This window comes from Bombus vosnesenskii, unplaced genomic scaffold (genome assembly GCF_011952255.1).
Source record: "Bombus vosnesenskii isolate JDL3184/JDL3185 unplaced genomic scaffold, Bvos_JDL3184-5_v1.1 scf7180000013293, whole genome shotgun sequence".
Taxonomy (NCBI): domain Eukaryota; kingdom Metazoa; phylum Arthropoda; class Insecta; order Hymenoptera; family Apidae; genus Bombus; species Bombus vosnesenskii.
The window spans coordinates 1826735-1843463 of NW_022882944.1; the positions used below are offsets into that span (position 1 = coordinate 1826735).

A 16729-nucleotide genomic window follows, 5' to 3' on the forward strand; every position below is an offset into this window, starting at 1 on the left:
GAGAGAGAAAGATAATGAACAAGCGGCGGCGCATGCCGTAGCCACGGCCCCCAACTTGCTCTAAACTCGTGCAGCCTGTCGCTGTCGGTCGAATTTTAATGGCGGCTCATTCCGATTCTCTGTTTAGTGTTATTATCAAGTAACGAAACGGTATTTATACTCTTTACGCGTTACTACAAGAGATAATAAGGAGTTCCATTAAGTCTAAACCGTGCGTTTCGTTGTTTCATCGTTCGGATACTATATCAGAGACCTGTATCAAGGACATAGTGAGTGCATATCCGCGATGTGTCGTAGCGACTCTGGCGTACGAACATTCCATCGTGTAGTCGTGTTATACACTTTGGCTTTTTCATGAAAAGGGTTGACTCTACGTGATAAATCGAACTTGTTTCCTTTTATTTTAATTCGTTGTATATATGAAATTTTCGTGAATCAAGAGAAAAAGAAGGAAAGTTAACACGAGCTGACTGATGATCATATCAGATCGAGCGAATCGAAGCTGCGAGCTTTTTTCATGCTGGAGGTAATTCCTTTTTCTTTTTCAGTAATTACCCGTGGATATTCTCGTGTTTTATGAGTGTTCCTGGGAATGTTTATGAGTTTCTAGAATATTTTATTGTTGAGTATTGAGTAATTTAGTACGTTTGTGTTTTGTTAGACGATTATTGACAAGGAGTAGAATATCCTTGCCTTTGTGCAAAGACACTGGCCTTAACTGTCAAGTGCAGCTATGCTGCTCGTACTAATGAAGGGCGGTGCGTGCATCGGTGTTACTCAAAAAGTGTGGAGGAGCCATCTGCCCTAGCCTGACATCGTCGTCGAAATGTTTTAGTATCGAAATCGGTCAGTGATACATTATTTACATTTTGACAATTCACTTCTCGATTATTATATTTAATCATTGTATGGCTTGATCGTGGATGTTCGTGTATTTAGATACGTAACGTAAACCTGACAAAATATGAATGTTCGAAATGTCTTAATGATATATCTTGATGTGTCTTCGACATTTTCGTTTTGTCTCTTATAATGTTTTATTTTGCTAAAATTATTTAATTTTTTTCATGTAAATTAGACTTTTTCTTAAAATTTAATATATAGTCAATGTTATTTTATGAACAATTTTTTATTTGGTTAATTGGTAGATATTGGTGAAAAATGTATGTGATGTGTGAAATTTTTTTAAGAATAAATAACTAATTGTAATTGTGGTTTTGAAATGTTCCAGAGGTGCCAGGCAATGTGCATCATGTCGGTGCCTGGATACATGTGTAATTGGTAGTACTATATTGATACTGGCCTTCTACCAGTGGGACAAATACCCTTATTATATTTTCTAAGCTTCCTACCCTAGACTTGTACATGCACAAACGCACACGCATAGCGTGTGCGCATGTGCTTTGTCAACTATTGCCTACACATCATGAGATTCTTGGGATTTGTATCATTTCCCATTTCGCCTACTGTGTTATCTCCTAAACTGCTACTACCATTTCATCGATTATCCTTTTCATCCATGTCTGTTGCTACCTGGTTCCTGGTGGTACTGGTAACTGCAGCCATAGATACACCTGCTAGTACTACTCCACCTGTGCAAGAAAATAGATCGTTACACATTGTAACACAGTTTCCTATGGGAGATGGTCAAAGATATGGATTTTATCCTCTAGATCCAAATACAACGAGGGAAGGTGCCCTTCGATTTAATCACCTTACTATAGATCCTGCAACAGGAAGATTATATGCAGGTGCCATCAACAGACTTTTACAGTTAGATTCTAATCTCAGACTGGAGGAATATGTTTCCACAGGTTAGCTATTCATTCTTTTTATGAGAATTGTATATTTTATAAAAGATATATATATATATATATATTTGTACTATGGAAACATTACTAAAAAAATTATTGTTATCCATTATTGTTTTCAGGACCAAGATTGGATAATCCCCAGTGCCATGCAACAGGCTGTCCTTCCAGAGACATAACTACATCTTTAATGGACAATGTAAACAAACTATTAATCGCTGATCTTGAATCACAAACACTGATTGCATGCGGTTCCCTTCTTCAAGGTGCTTGTGAAAAGTACAAAATGTCAAACATATCTATTAAGCCGGAATTCATTCCCCATAGTGTAGCAGCAAACGATGAAAGCTCTTCTACATACGCTTTTATTGGGCCCGAAAAATACAATGCTTGGGGACAAACGAATATACTCTATGTTGGTACTACATTCACTAATAGAGGAGATTACAGGCATGACGTGCCTGCTATTTCTAGCAGAAATCTTCACAATTTAGAATTCGCGGAGTATACGTTCAATAAACAGTCTATCGTATACATCGACGTGAAATATCGAGACCATTTTCTGGTTAAATATGTGTATGGGTTCAATGCCAACAACTATGCATATTTTGTATTGGTACAAAAACAGTCTCATCTTCCTGAAGAAGAGGAAAAGGGTTACATCTCTAGATTGGCTCGAAGCTGTATCAATGACCCAAATTATGATAGTTATACAGAAGTGACGCTACAGTGTACTGTTAATTTAGGAGATGGGAAATCACAATCTTATAATTTAGTGCAAGACGCGAAAGTGGCACCAGCCGGTAGTGATATAGCCATGCAATTGGGTATTTCCGTTGGTGATCCCATTTTTGTCTCCGTATTTTCTCCAAGTAGAGGAATCACGAACGAACCGCTGTCTCGGTCAGCACTTTGCGTGTACAGTTTGCAAGAGATTGAAACAAGATTTACTGAAAATATCCATATGTGTCTCAATGGTAGTACTAAATATAGAAACATGGGATATGTCAGTGGTCCTATACAAGATGGAAAATGTCCTGCGGCAGGAGTAAGTATAAAATTTAAAGAACTGAAATATTACCATTTGAAAATATTGCATATTTTTATTGAGTTGTGTCTTTATTTTTCTATCCAGACAGCGGGCAACATTTTGCACTTCTGTGAAGTGGGTTTGAAAATCTCCGGAATGTCACCAATTGTGGGACAAGCAATTTTACATTTTCCTGACGAATTCATTACCTCTGTAACAATAGCTAATACAGAAAGTCATACCGTTGCATTCTTAGGTACTAACGACGGTTCTCTGAAAAAAGTTTTACTTTCTGGAAACGAAGCATTCGTCTACGAAAATATTGTAATCGATAAAGGAAACAGATTGATGCCTGATACTTTGATTTCTCCAGATGGAGAACATATTTACGTTTTATCGACTTCTAAAATTTCTAAGGTGCAAGTTGAACATTGCAGTAGTTATACTAATTGCAGCAGTTGTCTAGACGCGAAAGATCCTTATTGTGGATGGTGTTCATTAGAAAAAAGGTGAATATCTAATTTTTTTCTTCATTATTTCTTTTGTTTAATAATATTAATGTATATTTCTAGATGCACAGTTAGAGGAGATTGTCAGAAAGCAAGTCATAGTAGTCCACGATGGTTATCTTTAGGTACAGGACAACAGTGCATTGATTTCGAGCAAGTTCTTCCAGATCGTATGCCTATCAATCAAATGACCACCGTTCACTTAACAATCAGAACTTTACCCGAATTACCAGCAGGCGCAAATTACAAATGTGTTTTTGGTAACGCTGAACCTATAGATGCACTAATGACCGGATTTGGATTATCTTGTCCTACACCACCCGTACTTGAAAGACCGAATATACCAGACGGGGCCGATCATGTCCTGGTACCTTTATCTGTGCGCTCTAGTGAAACAAATAAAGATTTTGTCTCACGAAATTTCGCTTTCTTCGATTGCTCTAGGCATACCGTGTGTACAGAGTGTGTAAAATCTCAATGGGCCTGTAGTTGGTGTGTCTATGATAATAAATGTACACATAACACAAGCTGTCAGGGTATCATTTCAGGAGAAAACGTAAGTGTATTAATGTTTAGATAAAATTTAGTATTGTTATAAAAAAGATAACTTTCTGTTCACAGAATCAAGCAAATTTAGCCGCGCACGGAGCACAATACTGTCCAAAGTTTGTTCAACGGCAGGAACCATTGATGTTACCTAACAGTGTACCCAAAGAGATAGTGCTCGAGGTTGAGAATTTACCGCATCCTCAAGTAGGACACAGTGGTTTTCAATGCATCGTCTCGATCGAGGGTGCTAATTTAAAAGTACAAGCTCGTGTCGATAGCAGCCGTTTTATAGTATGTGATAAAACAGTTTACTCGTATGAGGCGGTCACTGGTGAATACGAAGCAGAGGTAACGGTTGTCTGGAACATTAATCATCACGTGGACAAAACTACTATCATCCTTTATAAGTGTGAAGTGTTGGGTTCGCATCGCGAACACGCAGATTGTTCCCTTTGCGTGACCAGAGATGCGCGTTTTGAATGTACTTGGTGCGGTAATAGTTGCGTGTACCGGCATTCTTGCTTGCACTCACCATTTACTGAGTGTCCGAAACCGAGGATAGACATGATTAAACCTCTCAGTGGACCGATCGAAGGTGGAACATTGGTCACTATCGAAGGTAGTAATTTGGGGCTGAAAGAAAGCGACGTGGATGGAAAAATACATATTGGTAACACACCATGTACTTTAGTCGACTATGAAGTGTCCGTACGCATCGTTTGCCGTACAGGAAGACACGAAGCAACGGACACTGCCTCTGTAGTGGTTGGTAATGACGCTGGTTACACTGAAAGCGCAGTGTTATTTAATTACAAGGATATACGATTGTCTGGTGTTTACCCATCAGTTGGTCCACAAAGTGGTGGTACGCAACTTGCCATTACTGGAATGTATTTAAATATTGGTAGTACTATATCAGCCTACCTAGACGAGTTAGCGTGTCATGTTAACGCCACGCAAGCGAGTAGTACCAGATTAACTTGTGTAACAAGTAAATCCGATAGAGTAAGAAGAATCGACAGACTGACTCTTAGCATAGATGGTGCGAATCGCACTTTAATTGGTAATCCCTATAACTACACTCATGATCCTACTATTATGGAGATTAAGCCACTAACAAGTTTTGCTTCCGGTGGCCGTATGATCACCGTTCACGGCACCAATCTAGATACTATCCAGAAGCCCGAAATGGAGGTATACTTCGACAATGAACTACTGCCAGTAAATAGGACTGTTTGTACAGTATTAAACCCGACGCAGATGGAATGCCCAAGTCCTAGTGTTGCTAAGCGGTTCATGACTCTTCGACGTAACGGGCGTGCTACTGCTAATAGCCAAAGCACACCACCTCAATCATTAAAGTTAAAGGAATCTCAATTATCCTTGAAAATAGCATTTATTATGGACAATGTGGAAAGTGTACGAGATTTGGAAAAGCATTTTAAGAGTCTTAGAAATCGCTTACTTTATGTGGAAGACCCGAAATTTCTTGCCTTTCCGCGTAACATTAAATTATATAAAGGTGATACGCTAGTTATCGAGGGGGAAAATTTGATTTTTGCCAGTGATGAGTCTGATGTGAACGTTACTGTCGGTACAATGCCATGTAACGTGACTTCGCTTGCTCTAACTCAATTGGTTTGTATTCCTCCTGATCAACAACCAGCTGATACAGATGAACTTGGAATTAAAACTGAAAATGGTTTACCCTTGGTGGTAGTACGTGTGGGTCGTAGCCTAAGGTTCCCCATTGGTTATCTGCGCTACGAAGTGATTAAATCTTATCCGATCCCACCAGAGGCAATTGCTGGAATAGCTGCTGGCACTTTTGGTCTTGTGTTTCTGTTTGTTTTAGTGTTAATAATATATAGAAGGAAGAGTACACAAGCAGAGAGAGAATATAAAAGGATACAGATACAGATGGATACTCTGGAAAGCAATGTTAGGATGGAATGTAAGCAAGCATTTGCTGAACTACAAACCGATATGACTGATTTAACCGCTGATCTGGAGTCGTCCGGTATTCCGACTTTAGACCACAAGAATTACATTATGAAAGTATTTTTTCCCGGTGTTACGCATCATCCTATATTAAATGATCCTAGATCACGTAGTAATGTGTCTCGTACAAACTACGATGCTGCCATGATCCAGTTCGAGCAACTGATCAATAATAAATACTTTGTATTAACGTTCATCGAAACCTTAGAGGCTCAGAAAGACTTTAATATTAGAGATAAAGTGAATGTTGCATCATTACTTATGGTCGTCCTGATGGGTAAGATGGAGTATGCGACTGATATTCTCATGAATCTTTTACTAAGACTTATTGAAAAGGCAGTGAACACAAAGCATCCTCAGTTGATGCTTAGAAGGACCGAATCCGTGGTAGAAAAGATGCTAACTAACTGGATGGCTCTTTGTATGTACAATTACCTTAAAGACTATGCAGGTTCCTCTCTATTTTTATTGTTCAAGGCAATAAAGCACCAGATAGAAAAGGGTCCTGTGGACGTGATTACGTACGACGCTAGATACTCGTTATCTGAAGAAAGGCTACTCCGTGAGCAGATTGAGCACAGCGTGGTCACTCTGCATGTCGTCCAAGATGATCTCGATGAGAAAATCCAGTGCAAGGTGTTAGATTGTGATACTATAAATCAAGTGAAGTCCAAGATCCTAGATGCTCTCTACAAGAATACTCCTTTCTCACTGAGGCCGTCCGTTCATGACGTAGATTTGGAATGGAGACACGGTAGAGGCGGACATTTAACTCTTCAGGATGAGGATCTCACGTCAAAGTGCAGCGGCGAATGGAAAAAGATAAACACGTTGGCGCATTATGGTGTGAAAGAGTCAGCAGTGATGTCGTTGATTCCTAGACAGAACGATGGTTTTTCCGTCGCCTGTAAACCACCGTGTCACAATTGTAAACCATCGCACTATCATCATCAGCAGCAGTCCATTCACCACCATGCACATCACCATCACCTACATCGTCACGCGAATCACTGTTCGTCCACACATCTTCCATCCACACCTAATCACAATCTAATTAGTCCTGTAATGTACAATCATCCCGTTAGCGGTTTATACTTCGAATCTCAACATTCACCGCCGATCATAACAGCAAACGGCGACGTAGAAAGCGGTCATGGAGGTAATCAACGATTATATCATTTGGTAAGGCCTATAGAAGAAAGTCACTATCCGCCAGGTATGGGTTTCACCGGTAGCAAGCATCATCATCCAGAACGAACACACAAAGCCATCCCTGAAATATTTTTAACGAGATTACTATCGACGAAGGGTACCGTTCAAAAGTTCGTCGATGATTTTTTGAATACGATTCTAACAGCGAATGAAGCATTACCCAGTGCTGTAAAATGGCTGTTCGATCTCCTGGACGATGCTGCGAAGCAACACGGGATCGTTGACCCGGAGGTACCACACGCATGGAAATCGAATAGTTTGCCGCTTAGATTTTGGGTGAATTTTATTAAGAATCCAGACTTCATGTTCGATATAAATAAGTCCACAACGGTTGACTCGAGCCTCTCCGTGATAGCGCAAACATTTATGGACTCTTGTTCGATGACGGAACACAGGCTGGGGAAAGATTCACCGTCGAATAAGTTACTCTTTGCCAAGGACATACCGCATTACCGAGAGAAAGTGGGTCGTTTTTACACAGATGTACAAAGACTGCCACAAATCACTGATCAAGAAATGTCTAGTGCCATGCAACAGCTGAGTGCGTCACATGCGAATGAGTTTGATGTGATCGCAGCACTAAAAGAACTTTACATCTATGTCAGCAAGTATTATGAACAAGTAAGTATCTTGAAAGCAAAGCTTGACTCTTTTTTATTAAAATGTTTAGTTTGTTGATTGGTAATTTAATTAATGGAATATTGCATAGATCCTAGAGGCCTTGGAGACAGACGCAGGCTGTCGTAAATTACATCTAGCCCACAGGCTAGAGAATGTCGCGTGCACACTCGAAGGAGAGGAAACCAGTGCCTGCTGACACAACCTCCTCATTGCTATCCCAGGACCCGTCAATCTCTCCAGAAACACTGACTAGTGCCTCCATTTCATGCATCAGATACACCTCGTTACATATGTACAAATCTACACACCATGTGAATAACAATGCCGTAAAAAATACGTGCGATTTCGTTAAGGCTAGTCAGGCGATAGTTTTTCTTAGGATAAATTAATCCTGGCTGTAGTATTTACGTCTATATGTCATGGCCGTATCGAAATACGCTCGTACACACGTACAGATGTTAGCAAAATGGTAACAAAAGAGAAAATGATGAACTCTAACCTTTAAACCTGATCTGTTTTTATTAATATTGTATATTTCATTTATTTTACTATACATATATATATATAGTATATTTGTAACAAATTATAAGAAAACGACGAAGGGAATCTCAATGCAATCGGTGGAATCTTCGTTAGTAAGGGATATAATTTATCTTATGATCGAAAAACTATATCTCCGGTGACGTAGCTGAATATTGGTCCGCCTACGCGTTTTAAGGATTTGAGATACAAAATTCGTGCAAAAAATACTTATTAAAAAAAAGTAAAAAAAAAAACAAATGGAAATTAATGATTTCATTGTTGGCCGAATGTCTATACGTGTATACGTAGTATATATAACATGAAGAAAAATAACGTATGGGAACGTTAAATAAGAGAAAAAGCCATAGTGTCCACCAGACTGTCTGTACAAAGGGAGTACGGCAGCAAGTAGTCTGTGATCCGAGCACGAGTGGCTATGCCTACTATCTTCATTACGATATATATATTATTAATATGTTATATATTATATATATATACATAAAAAATATATAAAGCAAAGGTCACGCAACATACACCTCCACGGATTGTAGTGAGCTAGTTAGAGAGGGTCTATATATGTATTATAAGTTGAGGGTAAAGAACCCTTTTTCAGAAAAAAGAGAGAACGAACGAGAAAAAACGTGAGTGGGAGAGAGAAAGAGAGCGTGAGAGAGCAAGGAACGACACTAAATTAAGGCAATTAAAGTAATGTTAAATGAAAGGAAAAAGAATTGGCTTCTCAATTAAAAGTTGTGAGAGCAGTTCAGACTACTCTAGGCCTATCTGCGTATATTTAGTACGTAAAAAAAAGAATTCTTTTCTATTACATTTTCTGTTCATTTTTCAGTCTGTTTTTATTTACTTTATACGATTACATTTATATATATATGACTGTTGCTACGATCTGGAAGGCCACTATGTGGATCATATAATGATTTTACAACCACTATAGGAGCTATATTATATCTATTATTGCTCTTACTACCATTAAGTTGTATTATTATCTATATAGATATAATTATCGACTAATTGCCCATTCAACAATAGTTATTATGGTATATTGTTAAGCGTAAAGAAAGCACATAATAGATGCAAAAAACGAGAAAGATCTTTTATATTGTATACCGGCGAGGAAGTTTCTAGACTCTTAATGAACGCGAATTAAAAAAAAAATGAAAAAAAATGACAAAAAAGAAAACACAGTAGAAGGGAAAATTTTATACATGTCTGGTTGTATTTTCGCCGGTTATTAGAGTTTCAGGATTTTTCGCCAGTTGGTCAATAATATCGCAGTTAAACGTATCGGGAAAAAAAGGAAGGTTTAACAAGACACAACGATGAACAGTATTTTTCTTGGGATTACATCGCCATTTTACTTTACCTAAGACTGCCTCAGTTTGAAAAATTGCATTTTTTAAAGGAAGCATTTAAGTGTCCCTGATACTATTCATTATTCCAGTGTATAGGTATTTAATAACAGTTCGATTCACTGCCCATTGCGCACTGCCAATTTTTCTCCATGCGCTTTTTTAGGAACTGTTACACCGGAACAGACCTACTTAAACGTTCGATTGAATCGCGTAACCAATTATTTGATAATTTTGTGAATGGTAGGTTTGGGAAAGCTGAGGTTCAAGCTCACTCTTGTACTTAATTAACACTTTCGTGTATTTTATCTGCTCTACAGGCCCTCAGCTTCCCTGTCGATTACCATCAACCTGTGTATCTCTCTATTATATGTATTGTATTTATTTATATACTGATGACCGGATTATCTATACAGAAAATGATACGTCAATCTGTCCTATGTGATTTAATGTATTACTTTTTCTTTGATACACGTCAACATACGTGCTGTAATTTTTCTGAAACATAAAGTCGTTTTACTGAACTTTTGGTGTACGTGAAACGACGATACAACATTTGGAAATGATGTAGTTGCGAATCGAAATTCTGTAATAATTTAATTCCATGTATATCATATTTTCTCAATGTATATTTCACACGATATTTTACATATAATATGTAACACACATACATGAACAAATGATAACAGAATGGAGAATGGGATTTAAATGAGCTTTTATTATTTATACATTCATTCTGTTATCATATCTCTTGTAATGTTTTAGTCGCGTTATTTTATATGTATTTAAATCACTATCTCCTGTGAAATTAAGGTCAGCTTTCTTGTATATTGAATTAAAAAGAGGAACACGTACTGTAAGTTTAGGAGGATTATTTTGTCAAGTATTTTTATTTGTTGAACATATTCTATTTGTACAATGAATTTATAGTGGTGAATATAATGATTATTTTTGTTTTGAAGTTAAAGACAATGCGAAGCAAAATTTTTAGTCCAAATGATTCTATGAAGGTTCTATCGATGGAATGACAAAATTAAATGATAGTAACATTTATAAAATACCTTAGGGGATGAGATCTTCTTCCTCTACTTTGTATGTAAAATTTAATACACAAAATTAATTACACAAAAAAATTCAAAACACATATATGTCTTTCTAATAATTAGAAAAGACTTGTTTTGTGGAGGTAATGATTTCTTTTTTTAAATAAACGTGCGAAATAGAACATTTTTCTGAATGGTGTTTGTATTTTATTTTGTTTATATGAAGCTATTAGATGTAGTCTTCCAGAAAGAAATTATTTAATTTTGACTGGAGTAATGGATTTATTTTTATAAATCATTCTGTTGACAGTAGTATTTATATTAAGCTTATAAATATACAGATTATACATAATAAAGATACGTGCTCGCTCGACTCAATTTCAATAATATTAATTTTACGATTAAGTTACTATTACACTTTATCGTCTATAAAATATTTTTAATTCAACGAAATATTTATTATGAAATAAATTAAAATGATAGACAGAAAATTATTATTTTTATTATTTAAATAGGAATTTTAGTCTTGTTAGTTTTTGAATATTTTTATGAGTTATTTTGAAAACAAAAATATAAATATTCATACATTAACAGTAATGAATTGTATAATTACAATTGACTTTTCTGATTGTACGTACAATCACTGTTTATTAATTAAAGATTTACTGAAGTAGTTGAAAATTCTTTCTCTATTAAACATTTTTGAAAAAAGAGACCGCTTTCGTTAGTTAAATTTTGTTAATTTAATGATTAAAATAAAGTGATGGAAAATTATAGAACAAATTGTTATAATGTAGAAATATAAGAAAACATTTTTCCTTGTATGAGTACTATTCCATAATATTAGTGGAATTTTTTAGTTGCTCTACATTAAATTAATATATTGTTATACAAAACATGTAACGAAGATGTCTGGTGATGAGGAGCGATAGTTTGTGTTGTAGCTTACAAATTGTTAAGCGTATATGCATGGATACAATTGAACGAACATATTGCAAATCCTTCAATTGTGGATGGTACGGTTCCAATTGTATATACTCCATAAAATGTTAATTATATTACTATTATTATCGATATCAATATTTTTATATCATCGAGGCATGGAAGAGATAGAAAAAAAAAAACAGTATATATTAATGAAACTGTTGGAATTGTAAAATTGACTTGCATTTTTTATATATTTATATAGGTTTATTCGTTATTCGAGTAATATTATGTAACGTCCACAATATAAGGATCGATAATTTTTATAATATATGAAACTCTTTTGAATTTATATTATTTCACATTGCACAGATTGACGTACACTAATATATTTGCACACATATTCGTATATACATACGTCTCGACTCTATTGTCTGAAGTTAGAGGATCCCTGCAGGTGCGTGGTACATCTTGAACGATTAGAATGCTCATTTTCAGAAGTTCATGTAAAATATCGTATATGGTACGTGAAGTACATTATACGTTCGAGCGCAATTCGATGGAAGGTCGTGTAACATGCTACACTTTTTAATGTATATTGTGCACATGCAAAATCTCGATGAAATTCTGTTTCCGTAAAGCATTAAGAAGTATCTAAATAATATATAAAGCGCTTGCATATTTGTAGGAGGAAAAAAATGAAAATATTCGAAGAAAATAGCTTCAAACAAATTTAAATAATTTCAAACATATCAGAAGTGCTATTGGTTACTACTTGAATCATTTGTCTATTTGTTCAAAACTCAAGATTTAAATACTTGCAATATAATTACATTAGTATGATATAAAAAGCTTATAATATAAAAAATTTATAACAAAACATAAAAAGAATATTATTTACTATTTAAAAGAAGATGCTAATTCTGGAATTTGGAACATTTAAATGCTCGATGTTCACTATCACTAATATTTTTATTATTTTTAACTAATGCTGCAGATATCAATAGCAAGTCTTTTTGTCCCAATAGATTTTTGATTAAAGAATTTCCTAACGTAAAAAGATTCGGTTTTTTTAAGAGAACCTTAGGATCCATGAATACATGGTTCATTGGTACTAATTCCAAATTTTTTGCAGAATGTTTATTTTTACGAAGATATGGGGACGTTTAAGTATAATATTCAGAATTGCTTGTGGTATAGCAGAATTTCTCGATAATTTGTACGCTCGACAGTTGACTCCATCCATCTGAAAAGCTTGTCAATTCCGCATTCAACGTATGTACTGTATTGTAATTAACGGAGGAAATGTTTAGCGGTTTATGAGTCGATTAGTAATGTCATGCTTCGTAGTATAGACGATTCCAAACGTCATGTCGAGTTTAAGATTATTCTTTGTTAAGCTTCGAAAACAAGGATGGGGGGATGATTGTTCCCTGCAAGAATAACTTAAAATATATTCGACTTCGGGAACCGTGTATGAAAAAAAAGTTATGTAAAACGGGCTCGTTTTCATTCCTATGAATTTTTGAATGTATCTTTTCTCGTTGTATAGCCTCTACGTAAAGTATGTGCGCATGTAACGATGAATGTAATTAATGTGTGAATGCGATGCTGCTTTACTTGTGTGTATGCTGTGTGTATGAGCGTGTATCTATCGACGTACGCGTGTAGATGCAACCCTCCAAAAGCCCAATGTAAATAGAATTCACCCCCCCATCTTGCATATAAGTAGATTTTAAGTAACACTCGAGAACGAAATGACTCTTGCCAAATTTTCAATGGGACGTAGGGACAAACAAATAAGCATTTGAAAAATTGCAAAAATATATTGATATTATAAATGAACTCGACACTCATAAAGCTTATTTCGGAGTACCCGCAATCGCTTCTTTCATTTTTTATTTGAGGTTTTTAAAGTTTTACAGAAATTCAATTACACATTTATGTTTGTATATTTAAATTAATGTACATTTGTACAAAAAATTATATTTTTATAGTTAAACGTTACAATATCAAATTACATCGCGCTGCTATTCTTTATATCTCGTAATGAATTATATTAAAAACAAAGAAAATCATATAACGAAAGTACATAATAATATAAAAAGTAAAAGCCTTAGTTTTCTCAGCATAAAATTGGGAATTGCTGTGGTATATAAAATTAATATTATCTACTTAAAGATTATTTATACTATCTTTGGCAAAACATATTAATTTTGCTATCAGAATATACATATTAACGTATCGATCATGACTATCTTTTAATTAATTAATCAACTTGTAATGTTGAAATTATAAAATTTGTTTGGGTCTTTTTTATATTATACAATATTATCACAATATTCGTATGAGCGAGAGTTTCATTCTACACCTGACTTGATTTTGTACAGTAATGATTTTTCCTGAGATTTCGTTGAAGACATTGCTGGTGAACTGGACCGAGAATTCTTCGAACTCTGAGTAGTATTTGTGCTTCGTTTATCTTGCTTAGCTTTTTTCATCATATCCTTTAATCTTCTATCTGCACTTATAATATGAATATTTGGTGTTACTTTGTTTCCACCACCTATTAAACAAGGTAATGACTGCTTTTTTAATTGAAAGAGAAAATACATCTATTTTTATAAAATATAAGAAACTTACCTGAGTTAGATTTTTTTTGTTCTTTAGATTTATTTTCTATCACTGTTTTTGGTGAGCTCCTTTCTTTTGAAACCTATAAATTAAGAAAGGAGATTTCTTACTTCATAACTTTTATGTTTTCTAACATTTTTTGCTAAAAATTATCAAAATATTTCATGTACAAAAAATATAATAAATTATAATGTGAGTGAATACACACACCTGAGATTTGGAACAGTTTGAACAATACCACACCAGTCCTGGAACATCTATTTGAGAATCTAAAATATGTGGAATATGACACTCCTGATGGTACAAGGAATGGCACTCTGAACACTCAACAAGTCTGTTTCTTGCTCCAACATCCATTCCTTTGCAAATAACACACGTCAGATCATCCTCTAATATTTCTAATGCCAGAGTATTATCAGTCTGGATAATATCAGGTGGTGTGTCACGAGTTGGTAAATTCACAGGAGAGCTGTTTTTGCTTGATTTACTTGAATGTTTGGAGGAAGAAGAAGAGGAGCTTTTGCTTTTTTTACTACTACTGCTGCTACTATGATCACTCAGCACCGGTTCCTCCATCATATACTAAAAACAGAGAATCTAAGAGATAGAAGTTCAAAAAATAAATGACAACATTAGATCAGAGGGATCAAATACTAGATATCTTTTTACGTGAATGAAATCTCCTATGCTTCACGAGTGCCCTGATATCAGAACTAACTCTGTAATTATAATAACTTAATTAATATAAACCACCTTAATTGAAGTATTCTATTCTGGATAACCCTCAACATAATGTCCTTAAATTAATTATCATCTAATTACCTTTTTGTGTAATACATTCGATAACATCTTTGATGGCCCATATTTTTGTTTGATTGCTTCATCTAAAAGTGCTCGCAGCTGTTCCGCAGAATCTTTATTAGTAGAATGTAGAAGGTGCAAACCCTGTGTAAATTGAGGATCTAGCTCCAATTGTGACATTTTTATATGAATTATTTTAATCTGAAAAATATAAAAAATGATAACTGTATAAAAAAATATTTTAGTAATATATAAAAATAGTAAATTCTTTTGTGTTTCAGATTAAATATTTTTTATTCATATGGTATAATATTTAAATCACAATTAGTTGGAACATAAGTGAAAAAATATAAAAAGAAAAAAGCCTAGGTTATATTTATTTCACTGATTATTCCTACAATTGCATTCAATTGTTTGATTTTTTTAATATATCGCGATTAAACGAAATTTATTACCTGTAAAAAGTTCTTATAAATCAACCAATATTAAAAATGCTGATTGTGATATACGTGCTTAATGTACTTAATCTATAAATAATATGAAATATTACGCGCCTGAATGTACATAAAAAGCATTTGTGTTCCATTTGTACTAAATCGATCGTATAATTAGAAACCATGAGAACTTAATATTTCTATCTCGTGGTTTCTTCCAAACAACACCTATGAGGTATCACAGTTATCTACAGTTTCTATTCAACTTAAACGTTCATAGAAAAAGCTTAGATATACCCTAGCATTTTAATAGAATTTATCATATTTTTCCAATGTTACTGTACATTTTAAAAATACCGCCTGGAAAGTATATCCATATATGGGGACCGTACGTTATATGTATATACATAAAGTAAAAAAGTAACTGAAGTTAAAGAACCCAGGCACCGGTATCACTCGATTCGTCCCTGGTCTCTCGTATTCCAAATTTAATTTTACAGAGTTTTGATTCTGCGTTAAATAAATGCAGCCTCTGTCTAGGGAGATATCGTGAAATAAAACGCCCGCTTAACCAAATGAAATAAAGGAAGGTACACGTATCCTGATATGTATACATACTTACGTCTAAAAGCTGCGGAAGAATGGTGAAAAATACAAGGAAAGAAAGACCAAAATAGTAACCCTGCAGGCGATCAAGTGTAAGGAACGAGTCAAGTACGCCTGGTGGTAGGCCTCTTTCCATCTTTTTCTATTTATCGGGGAAAAGGTATGAACGCTTCCTTCTCGAGGCGCGTTAAAACGATGTCTAACTTTCGACGAGCAGTTGGCAGCCGTGCGTAAAAGAAATAAATAATCAAAGCGACCATGAAGTGACAAATAAAGTTGGAGAACAATGCTCGCGAATGGCAAGGAAATTTGAGTGCAGCGTGCATTGGCCCCCGTTCTATGTTTTGAATACGTCTTACGCGATTACAACGTGGTGTTACATACGACATTGAAGCCGGAGGTACGCTATGCACTCGCTGCGGATACGAGGCTGACATTTAGGATATTTTCTTCGTCCCGATACCTTCGTGGTATTGGTCTTAACTTTCGTATTCCTGTATCAGTCGCCCGCTGACAACCGTGATTCCTCCATGCGTAGGAATCCGATTTCGCGGTTACCTAATTTAAATGACTGAAAACAAGCTGAATCGACGATCACCAGAAGTATTATCATCGGGAAAATTAATAGAGATCCACAGAGACATGCCTTCCTCGGGAGTGCTGTT

General features: G+C 35.2%; 2 protein-coding genes across 5 annotated transcripts; one reads left to right on the top strand and one right to left on the bottom strand.

Moving 5' to 3' along the window:
- Positions 1 to 61: 61 nt before the first annotated feature.
- LOC117232784 (plexin-B) lies at positions 62 to 8509 on the top strand. The gene is made up of 8 exons (XM_033492424.1): positions 62 to 526; positions 662 to 846; positions 1232 to 1814; positions 1934 to 2859; positions 2947 to 3350; positions 3414 to 3906; positions 3972 to 7733; positions 7822 to 8509. Exons 3-8 carry the CDS (start codon positions 1397 to 1399, stop codon positions 7927 to 7929), a joined length of 6111 nt encoding a protein of 2036 aa, XP_033348315.1. The 5' UTR covers positions 62 to 526; positions 662 to 846; positions 1232 to 1396; the 3' UTR covers positions 7930 to 8509.
- Positions 8510 to 13451: 4942 nt separating this feature from the next.
- LOC117232800 (integrator complex subunit 12-like) lies at positions 13452 to 16268 on the bottom strand. 4 transcript variants are annotated; one of them, XM_033492451.1, is made up of 5 exons: positions 16081 to 16268; positions 15046 to 15225; positions 14434 to 14805; positions 14233 to 14305; positions 13452 to 14155 (listed from the first exon to the last, which is right to left on the bottom strand). In XM_033492451.1, the coding sequence occupies exons 1-5, from the start codon at positions 16198 to 16200 to the stop codon at positions 13950 to 13952; spliced, it is 951 nt and encodes a 316-aa protein (XP_033348342.1). In that variant the 5' UTR covers positions 16201 to 16268; the 3' UTR covers positions 13452 to 13949. The 4 variants fall into 4 exon arrangements, with proteins under 4 accessions (XP_033348342.1, XP_033348345.1, XP_033348344.1 ...); XM_033492454.1 differs by having other exon boundaries at positions 16077 to 16207; XM_033492453.1 differs by lacking the exon at positions 16081 to 16268 and adding an exon at positions 15480 to 15664.
- Between the last annotated feature and the right edge of the window lie 461 nt (positions 16269 to 16729).

Excerpts from the sequence above, each read along its gene's own strand:
- LOC117232784 (XM_033492424.1), top strand. The coding sequence starts at position 1,397 with ATGTGCTTTGTCAACTATTGCCTACACATCATGAGATTCTTGGGATTT. Across the intron at positions 1,815-1,933 it reads GGAGGAATATGTTTCCACAG|GACCAAGATTGGATAATCCC; the intron begins GTTAGCTATTCA and ends TATTGTTTTCAG. Across the intron at positions 7,734-7,821 it reads TCAGCAAGTATTATGAACAA|ATCCTAGAGGCCTTGGAGAC; the intron begins GTAAGTATCTTG and ends AATATTGCATAG.
- LOC117232800 (XM_033492451.1), bottom strand. The coding sequence starts at position 16,200 with ATGGAAAGAGGCCTACCACCAGGCGTACTTGACTCGTTCCTTACACTT. Across the intron at positions 14,806-15,045 it reads CGAATGTATTACACAAAAAG|TATATGATGGAGGAACCGGT; the intron begins GTAATTAGATGA and ends CTCTGTTTTTAG. Across the intron at positions 14,156-14,232 it reads ACAAAAAAAATCTAACTCAG|GTGGTGGAAACAAAGTAACA; the intron begins GTAAGTTTCTTA and ends CTTGTTTAATAG.